Source organism: Ambystoma mexicanum, chromosome 2q (genome assembly GCF_040938575.1).
Source record: "Ambystoma mexicanum isolate Mex_15411 chromosome 2q, UKY_AmexF1_1, whole genome shotgun sequence".
Classification (NCBI taxonomy): Eukaryota; Metazoa; Chordata; class Amphibia; order Caudata; family Ambystomatidae; genus Ambystoma; species Ambystoma mexicanum.
In genome coordinates, this window is record NC_090924.1 from 198,080,920 (window position 1) to 198,108,274 (window position 27,355).

At 43.3% G+C, this 27,355-nt stretch overlaps 1 protein-coding gene across 4 annotated transcripts in view; it reads left to right on the forward strand.

Annotated features, from left to right (window-relative positions):
* MARF1 (meiosis regulator and mRNA stability factor 1) overlaps window positions 1–27,355 on the forward strand; it is a 1,350,049-nt gene that overhangs the window by 817,981 nt on the left and 504,713 nt on the right. For all 4 annotated transcript variants that reach the window (XM_069647123.1, XM_069647122.1, XM_069647120.1 and 1 more), the window contains exon 15: window positions 23,069–23,188. In XM_069647123.1, coding sequence (XP_069503224.1) covers window positions 23,069–23,188 — 120 coding nt within the window. The remainder of the gene's footprint in view (window positions 1–23,068; window positions 23,189–27,355) is intronic.

Sequence of the window (27,355 nt, forward strand, 5' to 3'; positions counted from 1 at the left end):
GGGAGGGAAAATTCTTGAGCTATGAGGATCTCCGGGAGGGTCTGGGTGATGGGACTCTCTCCATTTTTGAATACCTCCGTCTCGAGGGCATTCTCAACGACCCAACATGGGGCCCAAACCTGCGGAGACAACTAACTCCCTTCGATAAGCTCCTTGATTCAGCAACCTCTAGAAAGGGAGCGGTCTCCAGTATGTACTCTGTCCTAAACACCCATGACCTCCAGGCTAGACGAGGCTTCTGGAGTTTTTGGAATGATCTGGTGGGGAAGGAGATATCAGAGGACGCCTGGGCTCGCATTTTCAGGATATCGTTTCATGGCAATCTTTTCACCTCGGATATGGAACAGTTTTAAAATCTTGCAGGGGTGGCACAGGGACCCGGCAAGCCTCTCGAAAATGTTTACAGGGGTGGCACAGGGACCGGGCAAGCCTCTCGAAAATGTTACAGGGGTATCACCTGAATGCCCAAGGGGCTGTGGCCAGATAGGGACCAGAGGCCATATGTGGTGGCTATGCCCGAAGGTGCAAACCTATTGGGAATCGGTGAGAGACTGGATAGCGGAGGTAACGGAGGACCCTCTTCCCCCTCAACCTGCTGACCATGCTGCTGGGCTTCCTCCCCGGAGGAAGCAGAAATACACCGGTACCCAAGGATGTGGGAAACTATGTTGAGAGCAGGTAGAGTGGCCCTCGCCCAGAGGTGGAAGAGCCTGGAAACACCCTCCAAAGAGGAATGGACAAAAAAACATAAGAATATGTTCTTGATGGACAAATTGACTGCCTTGGTGAACAGAGACTCAGGCTCATTCCTCGCTGAATGGTATGGGGGCCAGCAGACATGGGGATGGGATGTTCACTGATTCCGAGACAGCGCCCCTGGATGATCGGGGCATGATCACCGCTGCGAAGGACGGCACCCAAATGGGGGGTACCCACGACCCGGGGGATGTCGGCTTCAAGACTGTAACTGAATTGGTCACAAGTTGCGGCGCTTCACAGACCTAGGAAAAGAAGTACAATGTTTGGTCTCTTCTCTGCTGTTATGTTTGGATTGGACACGGAGGGGGGGAGTGACAGGGGGGGAGGGTCACGAAAGGGGGGGTGATGGGGGCTTTGGTTATGCGCCTTTTTTTTTTCTTCTGTTTTACGAAATGCTAATAAAAATCAAAGTTTAAAAAAATAAAATAAAGTAATGTTGCAGTAGTATAAAACCAGTTCCCAAGAATTATACCCCAACCTTACAAGTCAAGTCCATATGATGTATGTGGCCATGTGCCCAAAAGTCCCAAAGATTCTTCTTGAGAGGTGACCTATGTAACAAGAGTTATTGCGGTGATGAAAATGTTACAGAAATTATCCATCACGTTACAGGTATGTAAAATATTCTTTCTATCTTTCAGCTACTATCTTTTAGATAAAACGTATCAAAGTAATGAAATTTAATAACCAAGGTCTATTCTAAGGAGAACAGGGTCAGGTGAATGTGTTGCAATGACTTGACACCCCCCCCCCACCGCCCCCATCCCTTGACTCGATTTTTCCAAATGACTAGGCAGGTCGATTGTGGGGCACTCGAGATAGATTGTCCTGCCATGTGATCCAGTAGATCAGGGGTCTGCAACCTTTCGCTCTACAGATGTTTTGGACTACAATTCCCCTGATTCTCTGCCATTGACTTTGATGGTGGGGAACGATGGGAGTTGTAGTGAAAAACATCTGGAGAGCCAAAGGTTGCAGACCCCTGCAGTAGATGATGCCCAAGAGTGGCCGGTGTAAGGATTCTTCCAGTTGGTTCTAGCAGCAGAGTGCAATCTTTTATAAAGTAGAAATGCAGAAGGCACTGATGTAGACCCCGCAAAAACAAAGAGGTGATGGCTGGAAGATTTAGAATGAATCTTAACCACTGGCATTGCTCTGGGCAACCCTCCAGATCATTGTTCTTCGCCTGCCAAGCCATTACAGAAGGGGAAAGACCATATGCAAATCAGGTTTGGTCCCACCCTAAAGGGTGCAGTCCAGCCCGAAATGCTAGGTCACATCCCCTCTGCACGAGACCACAAGCATCCTCAAACATGTTTCGGCCTTGTTGGGCCTCATCAGTGAGGAGTAGCTTGGGTCTCTAGGCCCAGCAGGTACAGGACCCACGTCTGGGCATACCCGTCCCACTCTGGGTGACAAAGCAAAAACAAAATGGTGATGGCTGGAAGGTTTAGAATAAATCTTAACCACTGGCATTGCTCGGGGCAACCCTCCATACAATCGTTCTTCACCTGCCAAGCCACTACAGAGGGGGAAAGACCCCTTCAGGACACTTGACCAGACTGGTGAAGGCAAGTTCCAGCAAAGGGCTACCGCACACGGGCAATAGCAGGTGTCTTTCCAGTCGAGGTTGAAAACCTTCCGGAGCAGGATCCCTTGATGCTGGGAAGCTGAAATATTGCATAAAGGCAACTTGTGGCATGAGCAGGTACCGTGGAACACTGACTATTCTACTGAGGGAGCCAAGTGGGAGAGCTGGTCACTCCACTGGGTGGTTCAGGGATACTTCCACGAATGCATCAAGACTGGTTGGTCCCACCAGTCCAAGGTTTGAAGCACCGCTCTGGGCCTTTGCAGATCAGGAGGTCCAGCAGGGCTCCACCCGGCCAAATGCAGGAAGGGATGCTGGACTCTGGGATTTGTCAACAGCTCTTCAGTCAACAGCTCTTCAGTCGGCTGCGCTTCTACATAGGATACTTGCCTCCAATTCTGATCTGAAGAAATGGCTGCAGGAGTCCTCCTTTTCTCAAGTCCTGACTGGAGGTAAGTCCAAGCACCCCAGTGTTAAGGATCTGCGCCATTCAAACAGCTGGCAGTTGTACAATCAGGGTCCATTGTGGGCTTCACTCATGCCCAACACCCATACTGGTACCATGGATGTAGAGTGTGACCAGATGGTCCCAGCCACTTCCTGGGCCCCACACAGAAGGCCTCACGGGCCCACAAAAGCAGCAGCTTTCCCGGACAAGTGCATGCATGACCTTTTAAATGGGATTTCATGACCTGAGAAGGCAGGAAGGCCAAACAACAATATGGTCAAAAGACGAGCAAAAAGTCTTTAAGCACAACCATTTTAGGGCACTAGCCATGTTTAGTAGCCATAAGCAATAATCGTGGGTGTGCACACTAAAACCAGTGCAAAAATGAACAGCTGTCCACGATTGCAATTTTCAAGATTACTGCAACCTGAATAAGAGTACATTAATGAACTGTTGTGGTGCCTGCCTTTCTTCTCCCAAAAATGGATCTGCTGCCACCAGTCTTTAGGCACATAGAAAAGTAACCAAAAATCCTAGGGTGATACAAATGTATCCCCACTGCACTGCAAGATCCTGTGTGCACTGTTAAAAAGATTACAAAAAGGTAAAAAGACAAAAGGGAAAGCTAGTTTCCCTGTGCTGATAAGTCTGAACTGAAGGCCCTATCAGTTTCCCCATGACATGAGCAAAAGTCAGGACGGATTCAAAAACTAAAGCAAAAAGTTTGGCAGTCCATAGAATTTGGAGGGAAAGTTGCCTGAAGAGAAATCTTTCCCAACACCCAATGAGATTGGTTTGACCAAAGTGTCAAAATCTCTTGTAAGTAAACTAGGTTGTTTACTCAGTCCCACATGCCCTTGTTGGGGAGAATTTTCAGTTTCTATGCCAATTCCCTTTAACCCTAGAGACAGCCAGCCCTTTTGCTGGGATCTTTTTGATTTATTTTCTTTTTTACCTTCTGAGTGAGTCAAGGTTTTTACCACTCATCATGTGTTTTCCTCTGACTGTTTTTTTTTTATTTTTTTTTATTTTTGTACTGTTTAATGGAGTCTGGTAAACTCATAAGCATCTGTGTTTTGCATAGTGATGCACGGCACCCTATGTACAGTGCCACTGAGAAGTGCCTTGGACTTCTCTTAATGTTTAAATACCTTTTTCTTGTGTGAAGTACAGTTCCCAGGAATAGTGAGATGACTTATTTTACCTTTGTCTTCTGTGGGTCCAGCACACACCACCCTATGAAGTGCTGGGAGTTGCATAGTAACTCCGTATCCCACTTCCCATGGAACTTTTTGTGTTTCAGTGACTAACGTGAATGGCTGGTGGCAGTGGTTTCTTTATACTACCTTTTGTGCATACTAGCAGGCTGATTTCTCACCTGCAGTACAGCACCAGTGGGTGACCATTTTTCCAAATTGGCCCTTGTCTTTTTTTGCTATTCTTGTTTGTCAGTTCCTTTCTGGGCTTTTACTTTGTTTAAATTATGTTTGAGTCATTTGTGTGTGTTGCCTTTGACTGGTTTCAGCGTGTCTTGAAAGGCAGGATATGAGGGATGGTCCCGGAAATTTGCTGTCCTTTGTCTCTGAAACCAGTTCTGACTGGCTGCCTGTCCTGAAGCACCAATGAAGCCTTGCATCTGTGCTGACCCAGTTTTCGTTTTAACAGGGAAGATCCGTGCAGGATGACTTCCTCCCTTGGGCTGGTGGGACCAACTCGAGGCCTGCCTAATTTTGGCTCATCCCCCGACTTGCTACGACTTTCATAGGTTGCAGAATCCCAATGCCCAGGGAACCCTGACCATTATCGAGTGCATCATCTTTCTGGGAACGATTCCGGCCAAAACTTTGTGGTCACCCTTGTGAACCTCCAGAAGTAGGAATTCTTTGTCCAGAGTCCTCTCACCAGAGTCCAGGACAGAGGAAAATCCAAACTGAGGTATTCGTTCCTTCTTGGTGTTGAGAAAAAGCTTCCAAAACCACATAGCCGCTGAAACTGGTGAATACATTGCTGCCAAGTCCCTCTCCAGATTGCTGCCGCAGAAGCTGGCCAGACATCCTCCCTGCCCCTTTCGTCACCACGACCAAGGAGCAGGAGCAAAGGTCTGCATCAGGAAGGAATCCAGGTAGAACCACTTCTTCCATTCTAAGGTATTGTGGGGCTTGGGGTATAACTTCCTTTTGCCATTTGTAGTGCTTCCTGGCTTGGGAAGTACTATTTTCACCACTCTAGAGGTGACCTCAACTCACCTGTGCAGGCCTTCCAGCTTGTACTCCATCAGGTGTGCTCCTCTTGAGCTCCTGTGATTTTTTTTTTCTTTTTTTTCTTTTTTTTTCTTTTTCAAAGACCTCTTGACTGTTTAATTAGCATTTCCTTAGAAAAGCTACATCAGCACTGGAACTGTCTCATTGACTTTGGCTGTCCTGGTGTCCTAAAAGCCCCCTTCTGAACCTATTGGCTTTGGCAGTGTCTGTTCCCTTACAGGTTTTAAATGTTGACACTATTATTGCTGGGGTAAAAGACTGCCTACATCCCTCTGGGAGAAACTATCTGTTGTACCAGTTGCTAAAGTGTGTTCTAATTTGACTCCAACTATTTTCCCCTCCCAAACTCAGTTTTGTAATGGTGAACAAAAATAAGTGGTAATACTGTACTTTATTGACGTCACTCAGTGCGCTGGAACCAGGCCTCCAGATAAGGTGCGTACTAGGCCTTTTAACGCATGAAAATCTTGTAAATACAACGGCTTTATTATTTTCCTTTGTACACTTACGCACTTTAGGGAAGAGTGAATTGCAAAGGTCTGGTTACTTGATACATGGATGTAATTGCAGGCCATGGATAAACGCCTCTAAAACAGAATGCATTTCTATGAAGCCTTTCAAAAAAAGACACTGCACACTGGGATAAAAGGAATGGTTTATTTCCATTCAGCTTCTGCTGTGGTTCTGCTAATGGAGCAAACGGACACAGTGCATATTTATTTTCCTAGCATTTTAGGATTGTAAAATGAATAAGATGGAAAACTAAGTTGCAATTGAGAATTAATATTTTGTAACAAATTATGTTTTTTCCCTGTGAAAGCAAACCAGTATTGCATAATTGTATTTTTCCTGTGCTGTGTGCATAATCATGCGGAGGCAGACCATTTTTACACTTATAATTTAATTTAAACTCCAATTCTAAAAACAGTGTGTAAAATGATGAGTATGCATGGTCTACTTTACATCCATTCAACCTTGCAGTCAGTGGGGTACATTGCTATAAATGGTCAGTGGCAGCATCGTCTTTATTCAAGGGGAAGTGATTGACAATACACCAATCACAGGTGTTCTAGCCTCTCAAATCTTCAAGACTACAATTAAAACATCCCAAACATGACTCTCGAGGAAGTGCAAGCGTTGTTCAAAAACAAACAAATGAAAGTTACATTTATAATTGAAATAGAAAATCAGCAAAGCTTGTCCTTGTGATCATCCAGATAGGTATTTGACTTTATGTAACACTTCATACATGGTTTGCCCAACATCTAGGGACTGTGATTATTATCTCAGTTAACCCACCTCTGAAGGATGTTAGCCAATAAGATAACTCAGCCAGTTGAGCACTCATTGCTGCAATCTGTGCATGAACTGTAGGTTGCAGGTTTGAATCCCAGGAAGGCCAACTCAGCCTTTCAAGTTCGATAAATGAGTACTGACTTCTGTTTTATGATAATTGTGATCAATATGTTCTATGTATAGAGCTTTGCCAAAAGCGCTATATAAATAACCATTTTACCATGAGATTAGATATAGAATTTATCATGGAGTCCTTGCCTTTCTGAACTGTTGTACCATAACATTGGCATAATTCGTTATAGCTCCAGGAAACAAGGACTTTAAACATCAAAAGACAATTCTGATACCGAACCTCAAAACACATAATACAAATCATGCTTGCTTTACTATGTAATTGGCTAGTTTTTGTGATTTCTGCATGTAAATATATACAGGAGAGATCAAATAGCCAGACCTTGGAGAAATAATGAGTTGTATTCTGTCACAGTGCAGAAAGCTGCCACATGGGAATGATTTCCATACAGTTTTTGCACATGTCGGCTGGATGACTCATAAATTGTACTCTTCCAAAGGAGAAAAGTAATTTTTACTCTTAAAATCACATTTACTCTCAAAGATTAAAAATGGGGAGTAAAATACTCCCACCTCAAAATCTTATCTGGAGCACTGGCTGGAACATGTTTAGGATAGAAAGAAATTACTCGCCTTATTATTGTCTCTTATAAATGAATGTAGTCTTCCATTGAATGTTACTATTAGTTGCTACCTTTTTTTTATTTTTCATTTATTCAAAAGTTGAATCTTTACAAAATATATTATAACAATCATTTCACTTGTTCTTAATCATTAAACATCAGTTAATACAAATTAAAGAAATCTTAAAACAAAGATATCATAAAACAAGAAAACCAATAATACAGATAATTGCAAATGAATAAATGTGGCTTCATTACATGCCATAGTGCGTTCATTTTCTATACGTTGGGAAAATCTAACTAGGGCATACATCAGAGGCCTGTAATTTCCATACATCATTCTTGTCCATAAAGACTCAAGACAATCTTCATATTCTCTATTTAAAAATTTCATCAGAATATTGCTTCTCTCGATTTTAAAATATGGGCAATATAAAAGTTTGAGCGATTCTACTGGTTCAGTACATGGATGGAAATGACATTTTACATCAATATTAACATCTTTTTGTTGGTTCCAATGTTTGGGCCTTTCGCGAGTATGTGTCATGACCACTGCTTCCAAGGAGTCAGGACCAACCCAACACCCTTGGAAGCAGGCTCATAACATATACCATCGGCGCCAGCCAGTCCCAATGGGGACCTTTTGGACCCTGTCCTGGCACCGGTGGTGCCAGGCTCATAAAATGGACCAGTCCCGGCACAGGAAGCGCCGGGCTCATAACAAGTGTGAAAGTGCTTGGGTGGACCTACCTGCAGCAGACCATGCTGCTTACTTACCAGCAGAATGATGTTTCATTCTCTTCTGGCAGGGACTACTTTTTCTTCTGGGTGGGGCAGGCACCACTCCCTGGATCATTGATGCTGGAATCCTTCTGGAAGCAGGAACTCTTTTTTCCTGGGCGAGGCTAAGGAAGGAGACACCTAAGCACTCCTGTGGGCTATTTAAACCACACCCGATTGGTGCAACGTGCTTCGCGTTATTCTGCATCTGCAGCAGGATGCTCACCGTGTCCGCTCCAGGGAATCTTCAGCTCCGGATCCTGTGAATAAGAAAATTACCTGCTGGAACCAATCTGCAGTCTTCAGCAACTCCTGCAAAAACAAAAGGCACAGGTTAGGCAAAAGCAAGGTTGGCGCTTCAACTTACCCGATCCATCGGCAGCATCCAAGGCGTTTTTTCTGCATTTCTCGTCTGGCATCGGGCCTGCAAAGACAAAGAACACTGGTTACTAACGCTTAGTTGCAAAACGACTTACTTGCATTACGCTCGCCTCAACTCTGCTCGCGCCGCATTCCATCACCTGTAAAGACAAAAAGGGACATTAAGGTGCATTCTACAGCCCTAGAGCAGCCTTTATTCTTACGTGCCATCCTATTCTCCATCTTCTTGCTTTATTCCTTGCCACGAACCGGGAGGGCATCTTCTTTGGCATCGGCAGCAACTGAAAAGGAAAAAGACATAGACATTATAAGAGAGCAATCTAAAAAGAACTTTAATACTTACAAGTCACGCTCATGCAGCAAACGGCGGCATCGCTCTCAAATCACCCTCTGCAATCAAGAGGCTGAACTCGAATCCAGTGAAGTAACTGGACCCAGCGCCCCTGCACAAGACGCAGGATGGAGAGCCCGGCATTCACCTATTTAAGGTGAGCGCGACTACAACCCAGTACCACGGGGAGAGAGGGAGAGAGGGGCTTGGAACTTCTCCCAGCCTTCCAGCCACTAATACCTAGATTTTCTACTTGCAGACACCTCACCCTTCGGGTCAAATTTTCAGTGAAGAAGGGGCCTAATCCGGGAGCCAAACGAATCCTACGCCTAACGCTGAAGACGGTTTCACCGCCCAGTCAAGACCCGCGCCTCCGAGGGAATCAGGTGAGCGTTACAGAATGCAGTAGGTTGAATTTAAACCACATGAAGCTCTTTCTCACAAGGTTTACAAGGGAAGGACTCAATCTAATTAAATTTTCAAACACGTTTTTTGGTATAAGTTAAATATTCCAAATTACATTTTTTTATTTTTTTGGATATCAGAGTTTTGCACCAGTCATACTCATAGTTTTTTGGAGACAGGTACAAGTTCCAGGCAGAGCAGAGCTGTCCACGTCGTTGTGCTGCAGGAAGTAGCATTTCTTTCACACCATACCGCGGAGCGGTGTAGCGGAGCTGTGTGGCTGAGGTGTGTGGCAGTCTGCCGCAGTCCGCTGCAAACACGCAGTAAACGCACTCCAATGGAGCCGGAGGTGCGTCCAACAAACGCTGACACGGAGGGGAGGAGAAGGCAAAAAACTATGACGGCATCCATCGCACCCATTGAGCCAGGCGGTGCAACACGTAGGAGAAGTAAGTCAGCCTCCCTACTGAAAGGACTGGGGGGGGGTGCATTCCATCAGGGGCTACCTTTCCCCCAATGCTAATCAGACCCTGTTTGGCGCCAAAACTGCGACATTACAATCGCAGGGGGAGAGGGGAGAGAAGGACATATGCATCCCACTCATCCCATATGAGTCACTGGAATCGGTAAACACTGCAAATTTAACTCTACCAGCCCTACGCGATCAGACTCACCTCCCGGCAACTTGCCAGTCCAATGACCTGCAGCCCTCGAGTGCGTGGGAGCGGGGAATGGGAGGGCAACAGGCAACAGGGCAAAGGCATTCAGAACTATCACAGGGACTGGGACAGGGACAGGGGCCTGGGGTTGAACGAACTGACATTTTTCTACACACAGACTCAAACCAAAAAGATGTCCCGTGCCCCGGAGTGGGAGGGGTAATGTCAACCAACTCAGCAACCTTATCAGACACGATATTGGGTTCAACTAACACTATGCGTATCCAAGCAATGTTCCACGAGGACGAACAAAGAACTAATAACAGCCTCAAGCTGGGGGATAATGCCAGTGTTACCATCTGTGACTCCACCGAGATAGAAATCGAACAAAAAGGATTGCCAAATGCTCATAACATAGAGAAGATTTCGGAATCAGACAAAGAGGACGTTGAGAGTAATATCTCAACGGACGAGGAGTCGGAGGGCTCCAATAAAGAAACTGACGCGGAACAGGAAAAAATACTAGGAGGAACGTTGAAAACTAAAGAGAGACCTAAAGTGAACACCACTTCTAACCCAGGTCTCCAAAATCAAAAAAAAAGGGGAGACGAGAAACCAGCTAAGCTGACCCAACAGGGGCAACTGACACCAAGGAAAGAGCTCAAAAAACCAGGACGACGGCCACGAGGCCGCTATAATCCACCTTCGTCCCATCTACTAAAAGTTTTTCTTACTCAGCAACCTAAAAGAAAACCGAGTATAGAGACCGAGCTCTCGGATGCAGAAATGCTTGAAATCGCGGCTGATTCTCAGCCCGCACAAAAACAAAGAAGAACGGAACCAGATATAGGGCCGACAGACAAGAACGGGCTTGTGGAACAATCTCAACCTCACAGGGCTCCGTCAGTAAGAAAAGCATCCGGTCTGGACCTTGAAAACCTAACTGAAACAATCACCCCGAAGAATCAAGCAAGGACTACCAGTGTCCCAAACATAATTAGTTTGGACAGTGCACGATCTAGAAGTCCTCCGATGAAAAGACCCGCGAGCATTGAAGAGACAATAATCCAAGAAGAAGAACAGGATGAGGAGGTCAGGGAAGTGAAATCTCCAAATAAGTCAATGGACGTAACACTGTTAGGTCCCCAAAATAAAGAAGATAGATGGGCCTGGACTAAGCCCCACCTAACAAAGATCCAAGAAAAGGACCATCCAAACGTCAAACAAGCGCGGCAGGGTTTTGATAGCAAAATCTCTGAGAATGAGAGGGCGACTCTTAGAAAAGGGGGAACTCCAGATAGACCGCTGGGGGCCACTGGATTAAGTCCCGCACTGGAACTCCGAACATCGCCAAAAAGATCGGAAAAATTGCTCACCCCCCCAAAAAAGAGACGCCTCAGTGAAATTGCAGCCTCACTACAAAAGGACTCGCCCAATAAGAAGCCGGATATGATTGCGACTATGTCAGCCATGACCGTAGTTCTAGCACCTTTCTGCAAACTATACGAAGCAATTAAGGAAAATGTACAAAACAATACGGCAATTTTATCGAATGTGATGGACAAACTTACCCTCATAGAGACTCGCCTCTTGCCAATAAATCAAAAAATACCTAATCTGGATAACACCTTTGATTCTAAACGGAACACGAGACCACCATTAAGCGAGCCCGCATGTACCCTGTTCACAAAAAAGGGAACAAACCCAGGGGTTTCACAGGAAGTTGAGAACCAAAAAATACATTGGGGAAAAAAAAATTGAAGCCCTGGAAAGAAAGATCGAAAAGCTTGAAATGCTAAATAAACACCTTGAGACTCCACTATCGAATACTGCTACCGTGTTGGGTGAAAGGGGAGATCTCCATAAAAACCACGAACCCATTATGTTGCTCTTAAATTCAAAAAACCAGAAACAAGGGCCCAATGGGGCTAAGCCAACAAAACCACAGTTACCTGAAAAAGAGCTGAGAAATATGAAATCTAATTCACAAAAGCAAACTCCGACTTCGGTGGAAATGATCACCGAATTGTCGATAAAGAGCTCCACGAAACCACAACAAGAGACCAACAGCCGAGAATCCACAATGGGCTCCCCAAGATCACCGAAAACAATGGAAGAGTTCCTACAATGTGCAGAGGTAATGAACATCTCCACCTATTCTGAGGATGGTTCAAACATAATATCGGACTCACCTATAAAAGAGGTCCAAATAAAGAAACGAACAAGCAAGGCTGATACCATTTCCCGCAATGTGAAAGCGACGGATGGGGGTCCCAATAAAAGGGAGACCAGAGCACCCTCCGAGAACCTGGACCAAAGAGCAAATGAACCAATGACATATAGTCAGGCACTCAGATTAAGAACCACCCACAGACATCGAGAAAGAGAAAAGAGGAGACGCAGAGAACTCCAAATCGACAAACCGATTGCGAAGAAATTAATGTCCGGGAAAACACTTCAACAAAGCCAAATAAGATAATTCGAGTCTTTAAACTGGAACAAATTCGACCAGATAGATACTCACTCATCTTAAATAGATCGACAATACTACAAATCATAAAGAAAGTTAAAACGTTGAAAAGAATTACTACGGATGATCTGATATTAGTGGAACCCTATCACAGGGAAAAAAAAGCAAAAGCCTTTATTCACCTAAAAGCAGAGATCGTTGCATACATCAACGAATCAGCATATCAAGATCTGCACCAAATGGGGTTTCACTTGTGGGAAATAAAAAGTAGCTCATACAGCCGAGACATCGAGGAGGACAAGAGACAAACACGAAACAGCCAGTATCCCCTCAGATCCCGATTTGAAAATCAAAATTGGGCCCAGAAAACTCTCCGCCCGCAAAACTCTCGAGCATATCTTGAGCATCGAAGATTTCTAGACAGAGATCGAAGAGACCAATCTCCAATCAAAGAAAGAACAAGGACTCACCTAACAGGTTATAAGAACATAAATGATAAAACGGGGCACTCCGGACAACCACAAAAAAGGTTAAAAGAACAAGAAACTCCCACCCCTCCGCGAATCAACCACAACAAGAAAGCCTCGGGGGAGGACACACACACCCTTCAATCCTCCACAGAAAAAGGAGAGCTAGAATCGCAAAGAATGGGACCGTGGAACTGGATCTCCTCAAGATGGACAAAAAAACAAGTAAAATAGCAATCATCGAAGGTGGGGGTCCGTGAAAACAACTCCAAAGATACAACACTCGACCACCCCACAGCGACCTCTTTTTCTCTTGCCTCTTGGAACACGAGAGGCCATATGCATTTGACAATGGCAGGAGACGTCAATCTGAATCAATTTGACATACTATGTTTACAAGAAACGTGGCTCTCAATACAACCAAGTCTGGATGGGTACTCGGTCGCAATCTCTCCGGCAGTAAAAGGCCTACTCGGCCGACCGTCATCAGGATTGTTAACTGCCATAAAATCTAGCTCGGGTCTAACAGAACCCAAAATCTGGAAACAATCTTACGAAACACTGGTAACGCTGACTTCCCACACCCAGAGAAAGGCCAAGATGGAAAATGTTTTCCAAAAGACTGTAGCAATACTCAACTGCTACTGGAATCCACAAAGAATGTCCATCAAAACTTTCTGCGACAATATGACTATGGTGATCGATCACCTATATGCAGAATTTGAAAAAATTGAAATCATAATCTGTGGCGACTTTAATGCCAAATGCATTCAAGTAACGAAGGATCGAGCTTGCTCTAAATTGCAGCGACAGTGGGAAGACGCCGCCTCTAAAAGAGGAAAGGCATGGAATAAGGTCATGACATCGCGACACATTCAAAACGTGGCAATGCTTTTTCCCTCCCAAAATAATATTCCAACATGGGAACGCATGGGCTCCAAAGCAACATTAGACCACATTTTTGTGTCGTCTGGCCTCATCCAAGATTTAAAAAGCTTCCAAGTCCAGAAAACTGTGAATAGTGACCACAATTTATTGAGATCTGACTGGGTCGTTCCCCATATTAAACCTAAAACATACGACTGGGGGACAGAAGTAAACATACAACAAACGCGACTCAGACTGACTGAACGCGATATTGACAACATTAAAAGTTCTTAGGAGCTAAATCACAACAAAATCGGCAATAAAGACACTGAGGAAAGACCTAATTACTTGCCGCTATTACTTCCCTTTCATAAGAAAAGTTCAAACGGAACAAAGAAGATAACAAATAACATGCACACCTATAATAAAGAGCTGGTAAAAAAAAGACCGATTGTGCGCAGATCACTAAGATGTGCGAAGAAAACAAACAATACAGAAGACTGGACTAGTTGGCAACTGGAAGCAAAAAAGTATAAAACCTGGCTTAAACAGAACAGGGCCAGTCGCTATCAAAATGACGCCGAACAGATGATGTCCGCACTACAATCAAAAAAATCTAGTCAACTCTGGTCATTGATAAAAGACAACAACTGTACCAAGAGTTCGACTTTTACAAATGCAGTCCCAGAGGAAACCTGGATTCAATACTATACGACCCAATTCAAAAGGCCCCCAGATAACTCGAATGGGGTTACACCATTCCCAGACACTGTTTGGGCCGACCTATCAAATCCGGAAGACATCGAAACGGCCATTAGAAAACTAAAAACCTCCAGAGCCCCAGGTCCCGATGGTCTGACCAATGTAGACTTAAAGATCTCCCCCCCTAAATGGGCTGCGGTAATCAGTAACATCTTTGACATCTGTGGCAGAACGAAGAAGATCCCAGAATCCTGGCAAAGAACCGTCATTGTTCCAATTTACAAAAAAGGACCAAGGCAGGATCCGGCTAGCTACAGACCAATAGCGTTGCTAGATAGCCTGAGCAAATTATATGCCACTCGCCTTTTGGCCCACTTTCGGATCTGGGAGAAAAACAGCGAGGCCAATGACCACTTCCAAACGGGCTTTCAGAAATATGGTTCCACGACCATCAACCTTTTCACTTTGAACATCTTGAAAGCCAAAGTGAAAGAAGGAGCACCCAAAGTCTACCTGGCTTTCGTGGACCTCTCGAAAGCCTTTGACAAGATCGACAGATCTAGGCTATGGGCAAAGCTGCAAAGCTGGAAATGCCCGATGAAAATATTGGAGCCCATTATGGCACTTAACACGGATATAAAGATGAGAGTAAGACTCAATCAGCAGGGTGATCTGTCAGAAGAAATACCTGTGAAAAGAGGAGTGAAGCAGGGCTGCCCGTTCGCGCCAGCGCTGTTTATCGCCTTTTTAGGCGACTATCAGCACTCTGAAACAAAGATCCGAGCGTTCCCTCCAAAAATTGGGAAAGTCAAGATCCCTCGTCTACTGTACGCTGACGATATTACTATCATCGATCAAACCAAAGTGGGTCTCCAACGCAAACTATCTAACCTACAAAACTACATGGAGGACAACTTGTTAGAAATAAATAAATCCAAAACAAAAATCTTGGTATTGGAGAAACTGAAGGCAAAGGGAACTTCTAAGCCCAATATTTATCTGGACAATGAACATATCGAAGTGGTCACTAACTTTAAATATTTGGGGACACAACTGGACACTTCTAAAACAGACCTTAGTCTTCAAACTCAACTGTGGGCAAAAGTAAAATGCCTAACGGCTCAAATAAGGGCGATCGACCGTAAGTTCGGAAAGTTCTCCTTGCTACCAGCCATCCTGTTCTATAAAACGAAAGTAGTTCCATCCCTGACGTATGGAGCAGAAGCTTCGTTATATCTTCCTCCGCAAATCTGGACCAAATTGGAAGGATATGTGTGGAAAACGTTGCTGGGTCTCCCCAAGTCTACTGCAATAGCTGCCATCAGAAGGGAGCTGGGACTGGTTTCTTTAACATCCTTGGTAAACCAAAGTGCGATGCGCTTATATAGAAAAATCATCTCTGCGGACACACTACCGATTTTGAACATCATTCACGCAGAAACTTCCACCGGCAACTGTTTCGCACTAAAAAATTGGGTTAACAGGAGACTAGAAGATCTTGAAATGATCAAATGTTCCCCGACGGAGCTAAAGGAAAACCCAGATCGTATCAAAACAAAAATGGAAGACATGGATTGGATTACCACAATAGAGCAGGCAACAAACAACAAACTATTGAGTCATCTACCACCCTCTTTTAACAAGCTGAAAAAACCCCTAAATTACTGTGCAAAATTTCCGGAAAAAAAACTGAGAAACGTGATTATGAGAGCCCGCTTTAACTTGCTACCAACCAGAGAGATAATGGCGCTCAGAAATCAGGGTTCTGTAACACTCTGTCGTCTCTGTAAAAACCCAAATACAACTGAAACACTAAAACATCTGATAATGGATTGCATAGCCATTAATGACATAAGAAATGTCTATCTACTCCCTTTGTCTGAGATAATATGGTTTTTACAGAAAAACGACATATGGAATAGACTAATTTCCGGGGAGAGTACCAAATGGTCTCAGGCACTGTCTAAACTGATCGATTTAGTCTTTACAAAAATCATGCAGACTAATGCCAATGAGTTCGTGGAAACCACCTCCTCATTGGCCTCAACAATGGCGGAATGACAAAAAGGAAGTCGTCTCTCTTACCTTTTCTTCTCTCTTCTCTCCTTCTGCTGATCCCTGAAGAGTTTCGCCCTGGTCGGATCTGCTACTGTTTTCGTTGACAAAACTCAGTTTTAACTGTGTAAAGTTCAATAAAAAAAAAAAATAGTTTTTTCTTTGCATAGCACGGTCTCAGGGACAGATCTATTGTAACAATTAGGTCAACCAAAGTGGCCTGCATTTCGCAATTAAATTTGCTAATTGATGGAATATTATTCAACAGCAAATTTGTTTTTAAGTCATTGGAGTTAGACGAAGAAATGAACATTCTTGCATAGGTAGTCAGCTGTCTCCATTCCCTGCGAGACGATGGTGAGATTAAGCCCAATTCATGTCTTATAACACTGTTTGGCAAAGAGAGTGGAAAATGCATTGCTGCTTTCAGCATGGTACCTTGCATTCTCTCCAAATAGATGTTCAAATCCAAAAGGCAAATGTCCAACAAATACAAAAGGATACTTTCAATTTTAAGAGTAAAGAAGTCTACAAACGGCACCAAGGAGAACTTGGAATATTTTGCATAAATTACTTTTAGTTGGGAAAGCAATGGTCGACTTTTTAAGTTTAACATTGAGACCCAGGATTTAATCGAGGTAGTCTCAGTGATCTGATAACCAAAACAAATTATTTTTGTAATCGGTGCAATTGATGTATTCGCGAGATACCATTGATAACCTTTGGTCTTATTTTTTTTGTTTCCAAATCTCATTACTGCTGTTTTAGACGGATTCTGGGACAAATCGTGACCGCTTGCAAATTGTTCAAATAGATGTAATTTGAATTGCAGTCCAGTGGGAGTAGGATCTGCAAATGCAAGCCATTGCAGACGTAGTGTGCCTAGTTTCACCGAAAAGCGATTTTTTTACTCCAGACATGGTCCAAATCTGACAAATACAAGTTGAAAAATGCGGCAGCAAAATTGCATCCTTGCTTAAGTCCCAGAAAGGTCCTAATGGGCTTGGTGATTCTCCCATCTGGGGAGATCCTGATTTTATAAGAGGTGTCAGTATGTAATTTGACAAACCAGTATAGTAATTCAAGTGGAATTCCCATGTTTTCCATTTTAGCCCAGAGAATATTGCACACAAGGCTATCAAAGGCTGCAGACGTGTCAATTAGGGCGATATAAACAGGATTTGAGTTCTTTGCTTTTTCCCCAGTTGAGACACGTGCCATAATAGTGGCGTTTAAGGAGGTGCTCATTCCCTTACGAAATCCTGTTTGAAATTTGGAATATAGATTTAATCTCTCAATACACTTTTCCAGCTCAAACAGGATTGCGAAAATCCTAGCCTTTGTGGTGATAAGCGACATCGGCCGATAGTTTTCAGGTCGAGTAGAGTCACCTTTTTTATAGATGGGGATTATGTTCGAGGTCACCCAGGGATGAGGAAGAACTCCAGGGGATATGATATTATCAAATTTTGATTTTAAGATTGTGGACCATAAGCTTGGGTCGGTCTTAAATACACATGAAGGTAGCCCATCAGGCCCAGCGGCCTTCAAAAAGGATAATTTGTTTATAGCCCATTTTATATCATTGTTTGACCATTGATATCGTCCGATCTAGTTATAACACAAAGACGGACTCGCTTCATTCTTAAATTCGTCCGGCAGGTCGAATTTTGATGAAATGTATTCGCACCAGACCTTCTCGGAAATACATTTCGGCATAAGAGGTAATATACAATTATCAACCTTTTTGATTGTTTGCCAGATAATTCTAGTGTCATGTCTGCAGATCTCTTTAATCAAAGAGCACTTAACATAGTTGTGGCTCAAGGTACGTGCATGCCTCAGCTTATTTTTGTATATCATCAATATAAGTTTGCACAAAGTGTGATAATTAGGAGAATGGCTTCCCCATTTCTAAGTCTCCTCAGTTCCTTGTTTTTTTCCCTTTTTAGGGTCTTACAAATTGGGTCAAATTGGTGAGTGTGAAATTTCGGTTTGTACTTGGTGCGAAAGTGTACAAGTGCGGTGCTTACTTTTTTAGAGCACATAGTCTCCATATCGGCTATTGATTCAATTTGGAATTAGTTGATCCGAGAAACCTGCATCGAGACAAAGTCAACAAATTGTCTACACAAGCCCTTATTCCATCAGAGCGATATGGGGGAATGATAGACTTCCGGGAATACTAAAGAGGGATCTAAATCTAACGTTTGGTACTCCAGCTTTAAGGAAATGGACAGCTGGGCATGATCGCCATCTGTTATTGGACTAATTATTAGGGAAGTAGCAACCATGGAAATATTATGCGATTGGAATATGGAGTGAAGTGATGAAAATTTGGGACCACGGCTCCATGTAAATTGTGAACCTATCCCTAATGTTTCAGCAATGTCCATGTCCCAATCTTAGAAGTAAGAATTCCAGATTGCACCTCTCATTTGTGAAGGGCCTTTGTGGTTATCTGTCAAGTTTGACCTAATCTGACAGAGTTAAAATCCCCTCCAATAATGATTTCACATTCCCCATTCTCACTGACTAATGTTTCAAGACAGTTATCCAATTTGTTTAACTTATCGTCAATGAGGTTGTTTAAGGGGTTCCAATATATAGTTATTAGTAATATCGATTTAAGTTTCTTGCTCTTCAGAGTCAACAGAACACCAAGTAAATTAGTTGATTCCCATACAAGTTTTGTCTGAACTCTTGTTTTATTATTTACTCCAATCGCAAGTCCACGTGAAGGGCGTCCCAAGGACGATCTCCTGGCTGGCAAACAATGTTGTGTATCCATGGAGTATAAAAGTGTCAAGCTTCATAGTTTCCAGAAGCAGCATGATAAATGGATGATTGTGTGGTGAAGGTATTAGACCATTTCATTACATTTTGGAACCGCCATGAATTCCATGACAAGATCTGTAATTCGCCATATGCCAGTGTTTATGTCCGACTTGTGTCAATTTTAGGATTTAGAATTGATTTTAGCATAGGTTCTAACCATGCTATATCAGTTTTTGCCTACAAGGTTCGACTATTCTGAAACGGGCATTTTCTAATCCGTAGGTCCATTGGTGGATTGTTGGATAATTTAATCGTCAACAATAGACTTCGGGGGGGGGGGTCATTAGATGTTCTTTGGCAGTTAGTTCATTCTCAGAAGTGGATAATAGGAACCCTTGTTCTTCTCCGCTCTACAGTGCCAGATAAATTTAAGAATAGATTCGGACGTGAGATGGAAGATAGACCGATAGTTGTTCCAAGGTGCCAGTGAAACTCGTGTAATATCCCCTGATTTCAACATCCTCAGCTGTGGAATTCGAGCGAGCAACTCAAGAAGGAATGAGCGATTAATACGAGAGCTGCCAAGAGATTTAGAATAACCTTCAAGATCCATAATATGCGCCCTGTCCAATTCTGAATGATCGCTTAGTGATGTCCTATTATCCAATGTCTCAATTATAGGGCGGTCATTCATAGATGGAAGGGTGCTATAGGCTAGGACATTTGATGTCGGAGAAATTAGAGTGGTATTATGGGGAGGTTTTAGCTCCAATGCCTTAGTCAATGCTTCTACAGAAATGTCACTGTCCTGAATTGCCCTTCTCAGAAATGCCAACATTTCCACACGGTTGTCATTGGTATTAGTTTAGAGAAGGTATGGGAAGTGTTTGCTTACACGCAGTCCATGCAATAATGGATTGTAATCCTTTTGAATATCAATAGGAACAAAGGTATCTTTGCCTGATGCACGTTTGGAATCAGACTTTGGGGCAAGTACCATTCGTGTCCAAAATCCGGGCTTTGCTCCCCCCATTAACTACAATAAAATTATTATTGTTTGAAATAGAAAAGGAGTTAACTGTGGGTTCAGTTATACAGACTTCACTATTGGTTTTCCTCTTATGCATACTTGGCCGCAATTCATATGGGGCTTCAGGAGTAAGAGTTTCTTGATTTTTTTTACATCAATCTGTGACCGGTCTATAGTTGTACAACTCCTACCAGCAGGAAAGTATCCGGCAAGGTTTATTTTGGATAATTTCAAGGGTGGTTTGTTTGTGTGTGAAATAGGGTCAGAACTCTTTGGAGGAATTTTAAGCTTTTTTGTGATAAGCAAGGAGAGCGCAGAAGATTGCACGAATTTTCCAGAATTAGTGGTCGGTTGTTCCAAGGGTTTACATGGTGATGTAAATTAATGTGGTCCTTCGTGTAAACGGGAGCAATGGCAACACTCGTAGCAGGAGGAAAAAGGACGTCTTGGCTCTTTAGAGAGCTGGTGGACGTCAATGGAATCATCCTCATTATTTTCGTCTACAATACCCGAATCGGATGGCTCAGATATTTTAGTAATGATCTCATGGGACATGTTGGCCACTTTCTGACTTGTTTTATTATTTGAAAGAGCCTCTTGACGCATTTTTGCATAGCATTTAACGGCTCGTAGATGTGTTTTTTTAGCTTGGCGAGAAAGAAAGCCAGGATTATCTTGTTGATCCAAGTTTGTATTTTCATCCTGCTTGGAGTCTTCCATTGCCTTTAGTAGCACAGAAGGGCTATTCTGGGGGTTCAGAGTTTTGCATAGGGTTAGTACAAAGCTGAGTAATTGTACCCTTTATCTCGTCTATTGAACTCTTCAGTTCTTTCAACTCAATACCAAAGCTGCAGATGCAAGATTTATCAAGGGCAGCAATAGGATAAACCGAAAGTGGTGCAGGTAATACTGAATCAGAAATATCAAGAGGTTCCTTAATATATAGAGCACCTTTTTCAGCCGTTGACACTGGATGGACTATAGGAATGGTTGATCGGGTCTTAGACAACTCAATTTTTTTGCAGCAATAAAGATTCAGAAGCTTATATGAAGCCCTCCATTCTATCCTATTTGGAACATATCTGACGCATGGTGTTTTTTATTTCTCATAGTTCTAGATGGGTCAGATCATGTCCATTATCAAGTAGATCTAGGATTTTGATTACCGGAAATGTGTGAGGGGACCTTCCTTCATTATTTTCCCAAAAATTAGAGTGTGTGGTCGAATCAAGACAGAGATAATTCAATTGGGAGTGGTTTAGATCAGGAGAGTGCATCATTCGAAGAGGAATGGGTTCTTTAGTAATGTCATCAATTGGGGGTAGTCTTTTGTGAAGGCATTGGGGAATCCTTGCATAGCGGAGTTTTGGATAAGATTTCCACACCAGCGTCTTTGTAACAAGAGGCGTAAGCGTACTTATAGAACTTTGCACACGTTTATCCAAAGCTACCATGTTTTCAAGGTCAGAAACAAATACAGCATGGCTAATCGAGCGAGAGGAGAGAGAACCTAACGAGGCATTTCCTCCTTCAAATTTCCTCAAAGATTCATTATTCACTGATTCTTTTTTGTTTCAGCAGTTCAGGAGAAATAAGGGTAAAAGCACATTGAGATTAATGGATCTGTACGGCATGTGTTGCCGGAACTAAGGAGCATGGGTCGGGAGGGTGAGTAGGAGGATTCTCCGTTATAGCGGGATCGATATGAGGTTCTACCCGTGCAAATTGAGTCTATAGTAGAGCTTGTGATGACTACAGGCAGAGGCTTGTTGCAGCGACCGCTACGTAAACCGCTTGCCATGGGATTGAATAGACAAACCAATGCAGTCCGTCGAGAATCAGATATTCAGCAATGTCAAACACAGCCTGTTAATGAGCTGATGAGGAATAAACAGTAAACCTGAAAGATTCAAGTCTTAGTATTCTTGCCTTATGTTCTTCTCAAATATAAAAAAAATAAAATCGTATAAAAAATATTATATCTTTTTCAACATAGGACCAGTTTTTCCTTACTGCTCGGATTCAGAAAAGAGTTGAATACTCACTGCATTAGAACTCCAGCCTTCTACCCCAACAGCACAGTACACACTTGGGGATGTGCGTGCACCTCAGTTAAAGAAGGGCTGCTGGGAAGGTGGGGGCGGAGTTTGGTGCACACAGCCTTTTGGGAAATGCAGTCCAATGAAATGAGGCAGTCCAGACGAGAGTTTTGCTTGAAAAGTAGATGGTGTTCTTCCTCTTCTCCTTACAGCATGGAGATGAGTTCCTTCAGCGTGCTAGCCCAACAGCACACTTGACACACTTGGGGATGCACCTTTTTTAAAGTTTGCTTAACTTGCCTTGTGTATAAATACATAATTTAATATAATTTTAAGGGTGTAAGTGATTACTTGGAGACTTGTTTACTGATTTCATTGTGCTACTCTACAGCTCACATTACCACTCCTAAAATAAGCCTTGCTGCTCAGCCACTCTACCGACTCGTGCATTACAGGCATATATTAAGTGTTGGGTGCCTAATACCAAGAGAAGTCTTATGAAGTCACACACCAGTTGGACTTTACAAAATCTTACCTAACCCTTGTTAATTCTGATAAAAGTGCACACTTGGTGCTTCTATGCATTTATGGCAGCTTTTGGTCGATACTGTGTTCATCACTAGTCTGGAAAGTTCTTTGCAATACAACTTTCCTTGAGCAATAGTGTGCTTCTCACCTGCTCGGGAAGGTGAAGGGTACATTGTCTATTCCTTACTTGTCCAATTTTTGGCAAATTTCTCCAAGGTGATAGTTTATGACCAAGGACGTCAGCCCACTATGATACTGTATTGACGGCAACAACTATTTTTCTCTGACATACTGTTGAACATGATGGATAATGAAATACATTTTTCACTGCCTCATAGTTCCATCCTGAAGGATAACCTAAAGCTGAGCCACTGGTTTGCCTTCACTTGCTTTAATCAACCATGTAACTTCATTGATTGTCTATGCATTTAGAGAAGCAACCTGTTCAATTTAAACAAACTTTGAAATGTTTAAGTAATCCATTACTGGTCAGATTACTCATTGTCTCTTTTCTTTCTCTCATCAGGGAACATGAATTTGATCCAGATACATATGTTATTCCATATGTGATTTTGTCTTTAAAGACGTTTGCTCCCCAAGTTCACAGTCTCTTGCAGACACATCAGGGCACTGTGCCGCTTTTAAGGTAATGTGGAAACTATGTTGAAATGTTACTTTCACGATTATGGGCTATTCTCAGGCTTTGCTTTTTTGTTCTGTTGTGCCGCTTGCTCACACGCAAAAACCCGCACACCAAATGCTCAACAATTCCTCCTGCTAAGGGGGCCCAAAAATATAGCTGTCTAAATAATTTTGTGGTAAAACTGCAGCTCCCTTGCCCCCTCTTCTCTTGACATGCGAGTTGTGACAACTGGAGAATAACATGTAAACTGCCCCACCACCTCTCCTTACAGCATCTCTTCTGAGCCCATGGCATTTAAAGGGGCATGGAGTATTCCTGGTCTGCACAGTGTATGTAATTGCTGCTCATGGGACTAACAGTGGGATGGTCCCTGTTCCCTCTCGCCCCATTGTCTTACATGCCCACACCGACATCAGGGTGAAGTGAGTGGACAGCATAACTAGACATTATGGGTAGAGAGTGGCCATGTGGGCCAAAACTGATGTTCACCAAGGCCTCACCTCACTTCACTTTGGGACAGGGATAAAGGGAGTAAGCTCACCTGCACTCTCCACAACTGGACAAAAGCCCAGGGAGTTATTACAGTCCCTCTTGGCCTGTGTAAAGGGCCATCTACCTTAACAAGCATTAGGAAAGATTTATCTTTTAGGCACACTTCTCTCTATAGTCTATGGACACACAAACTTGTTTGTCTGTCTTACACCTTGTCCTGAATTTTTACAGGGAAGTGAACACTTCCCTGGCCTTTTTGCTAATTTGTTATGGGGAAACTAGGTCAGACTGCAGACTGTCAGTACTGGGAAACTGCTTCCCTTTTCTTTTGTACTTGTTACATGTTTGGGTAGCTTTTTCGTATTGCACACAGCATCTTCCAATGCAGTGCAGTAGGGATTTTCTTGATTTACCCTAGAACTCACTAAGGGATTTTTGTTTACTTTTAAATGTGCCCAAAGACCAGCTGGTAACAGCAGATACAGATTTACTTTATTTTTAGTAAGCCCATTCACGTTTCACTACTAACGGTGGCTAGTGGCCAAAGATACCGTGCCACAAGATGTTTTGTTTTTTCTTCGGCCATTTAGTTCTTTGTCCTCTTTCCTGCCTTCTCAGGTGAGCAAGTCCCTTTTATGGTCCTGCATTTGCTCAGGAGAACTGCTGTTTTCGTGGGATAGTGCATGCCATGTGTCTATGGACCCAGGAAGTGAGATGGACTATCTGGTCCCAATCCACAAACTGGTGCCAGTGAGTCTGGTGTCAGCCCCACAGCGGTCCCTGATTGGACCACTACTGTGTGCATGAGTGATGCACAGATTCTTGCTATTGGGGGGGTTGAGTTGGATCACTCATCTGAATTTAGGATAAGAGGAGACCTGCAGCCTTTCCAGCAGATCAGAAAAGGAGCCAAGTGTTAGGTAAGATCTTCCTTACCTTGGTCAACACCAGAACCTTTTGCTTTAACTAGCTAACTATTTTACCTTGTCCCTAGGTGAAGTGGAATCTTTCCTCCCCTCACCTAGTGTTTTATTCTTTTTACGGGTAGCCTTTTCTCCATAAAGTGTGGTTAAAGTTATAGTTTCCTACAACTTTTGGGCTTAGGCTGGGATGTACCTATGGGGTCCCCTGTTAATTTCTCTTTCATGTACTTGGGTGAACTACAGTTCCCAAGTAGTAAAGGGGGATTTTCAACCCCCATTACATTTGATATAGTTAGCTTGGGGGTGGGTGGAGGGGTGTTAAAATGTATCCCCTTCCTTACTTACCTGTTAACATTTTGTTACAATTGTGAGTTTTACATGAATGACTGGTGGCAGTGGTTTTACCTTTTGACGTCTAGTTAGTCTTTTATTACTCGCGGGCTGTTAATTCGGTCTCGGTAATTCACAGAAGGGTCGCCATTTTTCTAAGATGGTGGGCTCCTTATTTTTTTGCCATTTGTGTGCTTGCTGTTTCTTAGGTCTTCCCCCGCCATTCTAGGTGAGAACCTCAGTGGCTGTTTTGTCTTCGACGGGAATCCTGTGGTTTCCAGGCCCAGGCTCCAGAGTGTCTAGAAAGGCATTAAGCGAGGGAGGAGTCCAAAACTCTGCAGCCCTTTGTATTTCGCCTTGCCTGAAAGGAACAAACTGCCAGTGGGGTGCTGGCTGTCCTGATTAGACAGCCAGACCGCCCCTTGCTGTAAAATGCAGGGAGAGAATACAGAGGTGGTTCTGTAGTTCCTGATAAATACTCTGAACCTGGAAGCTGCTGACATGTTGACCACTGGACCCGATTCCGAAGAGGAAGATGAAGAAAACGTGGCTGAGACGAATTCCATTGACCGGAGAGCCTGCTGTGTAACCTGAGCCTACTCTTACCCTTCCTTCCAAGCGACATGGGGACTCCAAAAATTACCACCCAGAGCCTGGTGTGATCCACTAGACAAGAGGACCTGCATTTTGAGCCATCCCCTATTGTGCTGCGACCTTGCGGGTCTGCAATACCCTGGGACCTCAAGCCATTGTGTGGTGCATGGTCTTCCGAATCTTGCTGAAACTTTGGTGACTTACTCCTGGGCCTCCAGAGACGTGAATTGAGTCAGAAAAGTCCCCTCACCACAGTGCTGGACCTTGCAAGTCACGAGAATCCGACTGGCGATATTCAGTCTTCTGGCTCCTGAAAAGGGCGCCAAAACCACAAAGCCAGATCCAGCCGCTAAGAAACTCTTGCCTGGACCTTTGCGCGTTGATTCCTGCTCCAGAAGCCTTTACAGTGTCCTGTCTTCAATCTTCATGACAAGGATTTCGGCAACCATTTTTTTTGGCTGCAACCTCTTCAACCATCCCAAGAACCTCTTGCCTAGAGCCTTCCCTGTGATCTCTGCTGCAAAAGTACTTCTGGTGTTCTATCTTATATCTGAATGATAACGGAATTCAGTGACTGGGTTTTTGGCTGCATACCCTAAAGTCTTCTTGCAGCAACTCTTCTTCCATGCTAAGGTACCGTGTTGACAAGTGTATTAACTTACCTTAAGCCTTTGTGATTTATGTAAAGCTCTGGGGTTTTCTTGTGATTGGGAGTCCCCTCATCCAGTTCACCCACGCCCACTGCTGGAATCCTCCCAGGGTGTCTCATCAGAAGCCCCTGGACCCTAACTTTAAAGTGAACTACTTGTTGAACAGTCTTCCTCAGGAACTCTGAATTTTGTCGGCAACAGAACTCTATCTCACCCTGCCTACAGCGCTCCTAGACCACTAAGGGTCCCTCTTCTGCCTCTGAGAGATCTCATGGAATAGACTAGGGAAGGACTGGATAAGAAAAGAATTCTGTCTTAAAGTATAACAAGTGTTTAAAAGTGCTTACTTGTGAAATGGTTGGTTGGTAACTGTCAATGAGAAAAGTTCTTACTTACCTTAAATGTGTGTTGTGACACTATGAAAAGTACATTAGAGTTTAATTTGCTCACCTGTGAATTTGTGCCCCTTTCCCAAAAGTAATGCTGTTGGCTTTGCTAACTATTTCTTTCTGAGAATAGGTGTCTTGAAATCCCCAACTGGATCTTGCTTTCCCTAACTTGCTGTACAGCCTGTTTAGAAAAAGTCTGCCTTAGGTTTTACCTACCTAGAATCACATTGAATCTTTTTCATAAAGTGTAACATTGGGTTTTGCTTTCTGTGGCATTTTCATGCAGATGCTAAAACAGTCTTGGGGTCTATACAAACCTTGAAGTTGCTGATAGCTCCTTTAAAAAGTATATATGTTTTACTTACCTTGTGTTAGATGTGTGCCATCCTAAAACAACTTAAAGAATTATTGCTTACCTCAGTCTGTGTGCCACTGATCTGAAAAGCAACTAATAGTTTATTAAATCATTAGGTTTTACCAGACTAGAATACCTGTGCCCTATTCTTGAGAAGTGTTCTTTAGGTGTAGCTAACTTTGGTCTGCCTGGTGCATCCTAAATTAGTTTAACACGTTCTTGCTTATCTTTGACTGTGTACCAATGAGCTAAACTGTAATTGTATATTACACACACAGGTCGTACTCACCTAGAATAACTGTGCTATTGTCAAAGTAGTTATAGGTATATACTGTTCCTTGAATCTGTGTTCCACTATTCAGAAAAGTATCCTGGTAACAGGGTTGATTATGCGATTTCTTTGACGACTGTCCCTGCATAATTGACAGGGTCGACTA